Source organism: Apium graveolens, chromosome 3, assembly GCF_009905375.1.
Source record: "Apium graveolens cultivar Ventura chromosome 3, ASM990537v1, whole genome shotgun sequence".
Lineage (NCBI taxonomy): Eukaryota > Viridiplantae > Streptophyta > Magnoliopsida > Apiales > Apiaceae > Apium > Apium graveolens.
The window spans coordinates 6,106,649-6,117,905 of record NC_133649.1 but is presented as its reverse complement, the minus strand read 5'-3'; the positions used below and the strand labels follow the sequence as shown (position 1 = coordinate 6,117,905).

Genomic DNA, 11,257 nt, shown 5'->3' with positions numbered 1-11,257 from the left:
TTTATATTTACATAATTATTTCAATCTCCAAAACAAATGCAGGAGCAAGCTCTTGACGTCTACTTTCTGGGTGACTCTTCAAAACTCATACTTACTATAACATTGCTAATTATATCTAAGTAGCCAGCTCATATCATCCGGTCTTTATACCTGATAAAAAATTGTCAAATAGGAAACGAGAATTAGGTCAAGGTGTCTAATTCCAAAATAAACAATCTCATTGATGTCATGGCATAAACAAATTCTACATGTAAGCTTTAAATCATCTTACTACAAGCATGGCATTTAAAGATGCAAGAAAACATGGAGTAGTGCCCAAGGCCATCAAGAGGATTACCCAGACAACGTTACTGTATATTTGTCGCAGCTGGCCAGTCAGACTTCATGTTTAAATACAAAAATCTTATAAGATTGTAGATTAAACCAAACTAGATAAAAATTGTTATAGTCAAATCTTACCTATACTACAATAAAAAATCTCATCGACCTACCTATACTATATCAACTGATCTCTAAATTCAGTTGCACCTAAAAGTCGTTAAAGTTAACTCTTACCCGGCTATTCCCCAACCGTACTATACTTATTCCTCACTATATAACAAAAAAATCACTTTATATTATTTAAAATCAATTTTACAAGTCAAACTGAAATGTAGATTGTATTATTATTTACAAATCTCGGCCCCACAAAAATCTTATGTTCAATTCTGCTTTATTAGTCCATAAAAAAATACAAAATAAAGAAGAAACTAATTGATTTCAGCCAAATAAAGAACCAAATTCTTTTACTAAGAGTCTTAATACTCAACAGTCTGCTTCAATCATCTAGATAAATTGATTCAATGTATATGTGATCTTGTTATTAAAGAACAATAATACTGATAATGGAAAATACTGTTGGAAACGTGAATGGGCTTTACACAACTTCTTTGACTCAAGAACACAGGCTGTATGTTTATATTATTTTGATAATAAAACTCACACTCAACGCACTTTGTATATATATTAAATAGAGCATACAACAGATTTTCTTTCACAGGCTTCAGCCTTTTTATCTCTCTGGAGCTACACTCTTTTCTTTTACTCTTACAATTCACTTAGTACATAATATTACACAGAGGGTGCCTTATTTATAGGCATAAGACTTAGAGTTTACATCATGCCTTAATTAATACTACAACCTACAAACTAGACTATCCGATCAGCAACAATTTTATCTTCTAGTATGACCAGATTACCATGCAGGCTCCTAAAGATTGTCAAACTACAGACCACCATTTTTATGGGATAATTAATTAACAACCAGGTTCCAGCTTTGCATTTCTACTAATAATTCTTCTAGATAGCCACCTTCTTTGACTTTTTTTGTTCTTTTAAAATTTCACAGCTGCAGTGATTCTTTCTCATTGATTTCTCCAACTGGTTCATGCATGCACCTTCAACTCCATAGCTGTATTACTATTAATGTGATTCTTATTTTCTTTCATTCATATTACTCCAAGAAGTTAATTATATTAATAATGAATCTAAAAGAGTTTGAAATTCTAACAAATACCCATTCTGTGTTTTCTTAGTAAAACTTTTTTTAAATTTACTAAAAGAGAGGAATTATATGAAATTTGTTACCTTCAATATAGAAGATTCGATATCTTCCAGGACTACTTTATCCATACCGGTGTCACCAACAAGTCCAAAAAACATAGCTCTAAACATGGGTGAGCCAGCATCAAGTATCAACTTACGAGCTTTGAAGTTCTCATCTCCAACCTGAAAAACTTTATCACCGCCAAGCTCAGAATCAAACAGGTGTTTTAGACACTGTCCTATACTCCTATGTCTGACGGTGGTATATTAAGAGTACTTCTCAAATGCCACAACCACGAGTCATTTTTAATGACCGACTTTAAGCACTTCTTCATATTTGTTTGCATATCAAGCGTAAACAAACGATTCTTTGACATCTCCATATTTGCAATCAATTCCCGAGCTTGATTTCTGATAATGAGGGAATTGTCCTGCATCTGTATATTATATCCTTTCTCCACAAGCCGACCAAGACTGATAATATTATTTTTCAATGCAGGAATATAATAAACATCATTTATATATTTCTTTTCACCTTTCTTTGACATGATCGTGACGGTACCTTTTCCTTTCACCGGAATCTTTGACGAGTCACCAAAAGTAACCTCTCCGCTGATGGTGTCGTCTATCTCCGTGAATAATTCCTTGTGACCAGTCATGTGATTACTGGCCCCTGAGTCAAGATACCAAACATTCTTCTTGTTTTCCTCATCTCCTTTATAAGTGAGGAACATAGCAGTTCCAACGTCTTTATATTCTTTTGCTGCAGCAAAGTGACTCATTTCTTCCACTTTTGGTGCTCTACACTCATAACTGAAGTGACCAAATTTTTTACAATTATAACATTGAAATTGAGACTTGTCACCTCGTTGTTGAAATCCGCCTCTTCCACGGACTCTGAAATTTTGACCACGACTAGATGGCCGATACCCTTCAGAATTATGGCCTCTATTGAAGGATTGCCTTCCTCATCCTCGTCCACCATGGTAGCCACCTCTAAAGCCACCTCTTCCACGTGCAGAACTGCTACTGCCAGAACTGTCACCAATAGACACCTTACTTTACAACGCCTTTTCCAAATGGCTTGCATCATCATACTGGTTCATCCGCTGCTCATGAGCTTGAAGTGAACCTATGAGCTCATCAATAGAAATTGTGGACAAGTCCTTTGATTCCTCGATAGAAGTAACAACGTAATCAAATTTCCTCGTCAACGAACGGAGTAATTTTTCCATCACCCGAACATCATCGAGACTTTCACCATTTCTTTTCATCTCATTTGTCACGGCTTTCAAGCGCGTAACAAATTCACCAATATTTTCTGAATTCTTCATCTTTAAATTTTCAAATTCCCCGCGTAACACCTGGAGCCGCACCTTTTTGACTTTTTCGACTCCTTGGAATGATTTTTGCAGAATCTCCCATGCTTCTTTCGCCGTTTTTGCATTTGAAATTTTTTCAAAGGTTGATTCGTCAACTCCTTGAATAATTGTATATAACGCCTTTTTATCTTTTTTCCGGGTCTCTTTCAAAATCATCTTCTCCGCATTTGAAAGGGCCGCTTCAGTGGTAGCATCTACGGGCTCGTCATAACCACTTTCAACAATATCCCAATTATCGTATGAACAGAGTAACACCTTCATTTGGATACTCCAGTTCCCGTAATTTGTTGCCATTAATTTCGGGATTTGTGGTTGCACCATCGTCGCCATTTTTCACGAACGGAACCTTAGCTCTGATGCCACTTGTTGGAAACGTGAATGGGCTTTACACAACTTCTTTGACTCAAGAACACAGGCTGTATGTTTATATTATTTTGATAATAAAACTCACACTCAACGCACTTTGTATATATATTAAATAGAGCATACAACAGATTTTCTTTCACAGGCTTCAGCCTTTTTATCTCTCTGGAGCTACAGCTCTTTTCTTTTACTCTTACAATTCACTTAGTACATAATATTACACAGAGGGTGCCTTATTTATAGGCTTAAGACTTAGAGTTTACAGCATGCCTTACATCATGCCTTAATTAATACTACAGCCTACAAACTAGACTATCCGATCAGCAACAATTTTATCTTCTAGTATGACCAGATTACCATGCAGGCTCCTAAAGATTGTCAAACTACAGACCACCATTTTTCATGGGATAATTAATTAACAACCAGGTTCCAGCTTTGCATTTCTACTAATAATTCTTCTAGATAGCCACCTTCTTTGACTTTTTTTGTTCTTTTGAAATTTCACAGCTGCAGTGATTCTTTCTCATTGATTTCTCCAACTGGTTCATGCATGCACCTTCAACTCCATAGCTGTATTACTATTAATGTGATTCTTATTTTCTTTCATTCATATTACTCCAAGAAGTTAATTATATTAATAATAAATCTAAAAGAGTTTGAAATTCTAACAAATACCCATTCTGTGTTTTCTTAGTAAAACTTTTTTTAAATTTACTAAAACAGAGGAATTATATGAAATTTGTTACCTTCAATATAGAAGATTCGATATCTTCCAGGACTACTTTATCCATACCGGTGTCACCAACAAGTCCAAAAAACATAGCTCTAAACATGGGTGAGCCAGCATCAAGTATCAACTTACGAGCTTTGAAGTTCTCATCTCCAACCTGAAAAACTTTATCACCGCCAAGCTCAGAATCAAACAGGTGTTTTAGACACTGTCCTATACTCCTATGTGTGACGGTGGTATATTAAGAGTACAATTAGTGTCCCCTTTAGATTGTACAATCATCTTTACCATATCACTAATTAAAAAATTTGTCCATTTGAAGAAACATCTTTACCAAAATTGTCAACTAAACATATATACAAAAATCTGAATAATCATTACAACTATTACAATACAACTAATTATAAGAAAAAAGACAGGCATACTTATATATTACAGCAGATTTAAATACAACACCAAAAATAAAAATTGAACATAAAGATTAAAATATAAAATCAATATATACAAACAAAAATTGCAAGAAATGCACACAGATGAGTAATGAGTTGAACTGTAGTTGCAGACCTTCGGGGCGGACGGTCAAGTACATTTTATAGAAAAATGAAAAAACTACAGGGGAATACTTGTTACAAATTCTTGATTCAGTTTGATATTTACTGTTAGTTTTTTTTAGTTTACTCTAAGTACAGCAACCCTAATCGTCCAAGCTGTGTGGATCGAGTTTCAGTACCACTTAACAATCAATCTAAAAAACATACAAAAGTCATCAGAGGCTCCAAAAGACCATTTTATTTGGGCAATTAGTAACGGGACTTGACCAACAAAATATTCGACATGTTCAATGCGTGACTGAGGTGTCACACTAACCTCAGCTGCTGATTTTACGCATGTATACAATATATTAAGCAGGCTTGGCTTTTTCAGAATGAAGTCTAATATTTTTATATATTTCTGCGGAACTATAATCTATGTAAGATTGTATACGCAAAAACAAACATGGCTGCTGGCTCCAAAGGAATCACTGCTTTTATCATCGAGAAGGGAATGGCTGGGTACGCCTTCTGCACCTTCTTCATGCAATATTCCATATGCACGAGCACAGGACAAAAATATATAGATTTATAACGTCTCAAAAATATGCCATATGCACAATTCGGCCTATATATACACATAAAAAAATTAAGGACACACTACAAGAAAAACGCGATCATACAACACCTATCACACAACGCTTGGCCGAAAAAGTGTTGCCCAGAATTTTTATACAACAGTTTTTCAAAAACCAAAAAACAGGTGTTGGCTGATATATATTACTATAAGCAAAACAAAACTGTTGTCTAGTAAAACAAGTCAGACAAATCTTTTCATAAACCTCATGTTGTGTGAATGACAAACTTATAGCATTACCACAACGCTATAAAATCTATTATCTAGTTCTTAGAGGCAGACAACACTTTCTAACATCATGTTGTGCAAGTGAGTAAGTTTGCACAACGGTTTTTAAATGATATGTCTAAAAGATATTGAGACAACGTCTCAATTAACAGTTGTAAAAATGAAACAAGTGTTTTTTCTGTTGGTATTTAAAGATGGTGTCAAATAACGTACAAGTATAAGTGTTGTCTGAATTAAAAACGACATACAAGTGTTTTTCTATGTTGTAGATTATACTTTCACACAATGGGCTAATCAATAAAACCGTTGTCTTACTCTGGTGATTTTTTTTAAAAACATTACCAGAAACAAAGCAAACGTGCCAAACCAAAGGCAACAAGGAAAACCACCCAAACCAGATGCAACAAGCAAATCAACCAACAATCAAGAATTGAAAATAAATAACAGAACCAAGCCAAAGTTATTATGCATGTTCATACAAAGTATAGTAATTGAAAGTACAAATAAAAATACTTCAAGAAAGTTGAATTAGTTCATCAACATCCCGCATGTAACTATCCATATCATCACCACTATCATCTATCTCGGGAAAATTGGGCATGAAACAGTCATTCTCGAGTTCCACTTCGACGGATTCCTCATCTGCATCATCATTATCTTCATGGTACTTTTTCTCGGGCAATTTCAACACCACCGTCCATAATTTTTCAGAGGGATCGTCGATATAACAAACTTGTTTAACATGTTTTGCTAAAACAAACGGATCATTCAAAAAACCCAACCTATTCAAATTAACCGATGTATATCCCAAGTCATCGACCTTAATCCCTTTGTTTATATCTACCCAATTGCAAAGAAAAATAGGGACCCTAAAGTGATTATAGTCCAACTCCCATATACTTTTTATAACTCCGTAATATATATGTGATATGTGCGCAATATTTTGATCCTTACCCTGCACAACCATTGTGTCTGCTTCTACACACACACCACTGCATTGAACTTGACGCATATCATCACGATCCTTGGTACTAAAGGTAACACCATCCATTCTGTAGCCACTGAATGTAGGAACATCCTTGTTGGGCTCATCTGCAATCCACCTTATCTCGGCCGATATCTCTTTTTCATCGGCCAAATTTGAAGCAATCTGAAAAAAAGGAATTCAAACATGTAAAATAATTCAGGTGAGGTAGTAAGTTATAAAACAGTGGGAAAAAAATACATCAAACGACGCACGTAATACCTTTTCCTTAAACCATTTTGGGAATGTCTCATTTTGCTTGTTTTTAAGCCACATTTCATCATTTTCATATTCCGGATATTTTGTCATTAAAAAGGCCATGTGTTCACTGCATTTAAAGATAAGCCAATATAAGTTGGTTGAACTAATAACAGAAAATATATATGCAATTTTTCAAGTAAAGAGAGAGAAAGTGTAAGAAGTTACTCAATATATGGCCTAACAACAGTGGTATTTTGTAGAACACATAAATGTGCTACGTGCAAATCAGTACAGCTCGGGGTTATAATTGTTGCACCGGATAATGGCTTGCAAATAGAATCCTTGGTATGCCTACCTTTTTTTGGTACCCCAATTGTCACTTCTTCATTATCCACCAAACATTCAACTGCCTCTTCTGCAATATAGGCCTCAGCGATGCAACCTTCTGCACGAGCTCGATTCCTTATATATCCCTTGAATGTCTTCATGTATATCTCAAAAGGATACATCCACCTAAGGAAAATTGGTCCACAAAGCTCGACTTCTCTTATAAGATGAACCAAGATATGAAACATTAAATCAAACAACGAGGGAGGAAAGTATTTTTCAAACTGACAAAGAGTTTCTACCAGTTGCGATTGCATTTTCTCCAGCTTATCAACCTCAATAACTTTACTACAGATCGCTTTGAAAAATAGACAAAACTTGTAATAGTTTTCCTGACCTGTTTTTGTAGTGACGAACGAATCGCAATTGGGAGCAAGTGATGCAAAATCGTATGGCAGTCGTGAGATTTCATTCCGGTAAGACGAAGATTTTCCATTGAAACCAGGTTCTGAATATTAGAACAAAAACCATCAGGCAACTTCATGCCAAGGAAGGATGAGCAAACAACCTTTTTTTCAGAATGGGTTAGATTCCAAGATGCCAATGGTAACTTCTCCTTTATCCCCGGAGTTTTTGGCCTTAGTTCTGTTCTAATCCCCATTTCAGCCATGTCAATGCGCACAGATTCCTTATCTTTCATCTTTTTTGGTATATTAAGCATCGTACCGAGTAAAGATTCACAAATATTTTTCTCGATGTGCATCACATCGAGAACATGTCGAACCGGCAAAAATTTCCAATACTCAAGTTCAAAAAATATAGAAACCTTCTTCCATACAGGTCGAGCATCACCTTTCTTCAATCGTGGTTGGCGTTGTGTTTTACCATAGACATGTCCCTTTAAATATTGCACTCTTTCAAGTACCTCCTCTCCGGTTAATGGAACTGGAGCTATTTCTTTTTCTACGGTGTTATCAAAATCTTGTTTCTTCCGATGATAAGGATGATGAGGGGGCAACCACCTTCGCTGCCTTATGACCACGCACTTACGATAATTGACAAGCCTTGTAGCTTTTGTTTGATCAACACAGATAGGACAACCATGATACCCTTTGATTATATTTCCCGACAAGTTACCATAGGCTGGATAATCACTAATAGTCCATAACAAGATGCCTCTTAGCAAAAACTGCTCATTCTTGTAAGCATCGTACACTTGTTTCCCATGCCACAACTTTTTTAAATCATCTATAAGTGGTTGAAGAAACACATCAATATCATTTCCGGGTTGAGTTGGTCCAGATATCAACAAGCATAGCATTATATACTTCCGTTTCATACAAAGCCATGGTGGAAGATTATAAATTGATATCAAAACAGGCCAACATGAGTAATCAAGATTACAGCTACGAAAAGGATTGAATCCATCAGAAGATAGAGCTAACCGTAAGTTTCTAGGATCTGAAGAAAAGTCTGGCCACCTTGCATCGACTTCCTTCCATGTTTGTGCATCAGCAGGGTGTCTCAATTTACCATCCTTTAACCTTTCCCTGTCATGCCAAGTCAAGTCCTTAGATGTTTGAGGTGAGTTGAACAAATTCCTCAGACGTGGTATTAATGGAAAATACCATAAAACCTTGGCAGGAATCCCTTCCAATTCATCTCCGTTTTTGTTTAACTTCCATCGAGAGGCCTGACAAATGCGGCACTTCGTCTCATCTTCATCTCTCTCTCCACGGTATAGTAAACAATCATTCAGACATACGTGTATTTTTTCATACTCCATTCCCAAGGCACACAAGCTTTTTTAGCTTCACTGAATGAAGAAGGAAATGTGTTGCCTTGTGGAAGCATAGACCCGACCAAAAGTAGCATTTCAGAGAAGCAAGTATCAGATATTTCATATTTTGCTTTCAAGTTATAAAACTTTACCAAAGCCTTCATCTTAGTGTATCCTTCACATCCTGGATAAAGAGGTTCATATTCAGATTGAATATGGTTACACATTTCCGAGGAGTCCAGGGATACATCATCATTCCTACCGACTGGGATTTGATCTACCGATTCTGAACTGCCCGTCCCTATAGTGGTAGGCTCACCTCCTTCTGTATTGCACTCTCCGTGCCAAATCCAACACTTGTACGTTTGATCGATACCATTGAGAAAAAGATGGTCCCTTACTTTTCGAGCATGCCAATGTTTACTATGTGCGCATTTTATACATGGACAACAAATTTTATTTTCACTAAATCCGTTCTAAAATGCACACAACAACAAATCCTCGACTCCTTTTTTGAATTGTTTTGTTCTTCTATCTGCCTTTAACCAAGACCTGTCCATCTGTTTTAATTCAAAATATGACACATAATTAGAAGTTACAACTAATGAGCTTAACACATAATTGTACTACTAATTGTACTACTAATTACTACTAATTACTAACTGCAAATACAAATTAAATAAAAATTAACACTAAAACATTGCCCAAATATAATTAAGAACCCTAAAAATTTAATGAAATTAAACATAATGGAGATGAAGTAACTACCTTAACACTGACCCAATAAAAAAGATGAAGTTATGGTTTCAATCGAGTTTTTTTGAAGTTATTTTGATGAAGAGGATGATGAGCTTGAGTGAAGAAATTGTGTGAAGAAGATGAAGAAATCGAGACAAGAAATCGAGTGAAGAAGATGAAGAAATCGATTCAAGAAATCGAGTGAAGAAGATGAAGAAATCGAGCCAAAGGCTAGAAAATTAATGGCTTAGGACAAAGATCTGAGAGGTTTGAATGGCTTAAGACAAAGATCTGGGGCTATTAATGAGTACCACACATTTTGTGCTTTTTTTAACAAACAAATCCGACAACGGTAAAACAACCAAACCCCTTGTATCAGAGTAATAACGATAATACAAATATTTAAAAAACCGTTGTATAACAGATACACTGTTCAATCGTCTGAAAACAAGTTATATAACGATTTTTTAAAATAAACCGTTGTAAGGTCTATTATAATTAAAATAGAAACTTTAGTACGAGACTAAACACAAGTTACAAGTACCGGTCAAAACACCGGTTAACTGTTTAAATAACAAACCAAACACATTTATTTTTTTTTCAAAATTTTCTCATATCACTAAAACATATAGTTCTTAACATCCGTACGGTTGGATCATTCATAAACTTTTTTAAAAAAATAGAAACTTTAGTACGAGACTAAACACAAGTTACAAGTACCGGTCAAAACACCGGTTAACTTTTAAAATAACAAAACAAACACATTTATTTTTTTTTCAAATTTTTCTCATATCACTAAAACATATAGGTCTTAACATCCGTACGGTTGGATCATTCATAAACTTTTTTAAAAAAATAGAAACTTTAGTACGAGACTAAACACAAGTTACAAGTACCGGTCAAAACACCGGTTGACTTTTAAAATAACAAACCAAACACATTTATTTTTTTATCAAATTTTTCTCATATCAATAAAACATATAGTTCTTAACATCCGTACGGTTGGATCATTCATAAACTTTTTTAAAAAATAGAAACTTTAGTACGAGACTAAACACAAGTTACAAGTACCGGTCAAAACACCGGTTAACTGTTAAAATAACAAAACAAACACATTTATTTTTTTTTCAAAATTTTCTCATATCACTAAAACATATAGGTCTTAACATCCGTACGGTTGGATCATTCCTAAACTTTTAAAAAAAATAGAAACTTTAGTACGAGACTAAACACAAGTTACAAGTACCGGTCAAAACACCGGTTGACTTTTAAAATAACAAACCAAACACATTTATTTTTTTATCAAATTTTTCTCATATCACTAAAACATATAGTTCTTAACATCCGTACGGTTGGATCATTCATAAACTTTTTTAAAAAATAGAAACTTTAGTACGAGACTAAACACAAGTTACTAGTACCGGTCAAAACACCGGTTAACTTTTAAAATAACAAAACAAACACATTTATTTTTTTTTCAAAATTTTCTCATATCACTAAAACATATAGTTCTTAACATCCGTACGGTTGGATCATTCATAAACTTTTTTAAAAAAATAGAAAATTTAATACGAGACTAAACACAAGTTACAAGTACCGGTCAAAACACCGGTTGACTTTTAAAATAACAAACCAAACACATTTATTTTTTTATCAAATTTTTCTCATATCACTAAAACATATAGTTCTTAACATCCGTACGGTTGGATCATTCATAAACTTTTTTAAAAAAT

General features: G+C 34.6%; 2 protein-coding genes across 2 annotated transcripts; both read right to left on the bottom strand.

Moving 5' to 3' along the window:
• Positions 1-1,608: 1,608 nt before the first annotated feature.
• Positions 1,609-3,296, bottom strand: LOC141713786 (uncharacterized). The gene is made up of 4 exons (XM_074517361.1): positions 2,717-3,296; positions 2,481-2,622; positions 2,160-2,397; positions 1,609-1,767 (listed from the first exon to the last, which is right to left on the bottom strand). Exons 1-4 carry the CDS (start codon positions 3,294-3,296, stop codon positions 1,609-1,611), a joined length of 1,119 nt encoding a protein of 372 aa, XP_074373462.1.
• Positions 3,297-7,304: 4,008 nt separating this feature from the next.
• On the bottom strand, positions 7,305-8,792 carry LOC141713785 (uncharacterized). Its single transcript, XM_074517360.1, has one exon. It carries the CDS (start codon positions 8,790-8,792, stop codon positions 7,305-7,307), a length of 1,488 nt encoding a protein of 495 aa, XP_074373461.1.
• Between the last annotated feature and the right edge of the window lie 2,465 nt (positions 8,793-11,257).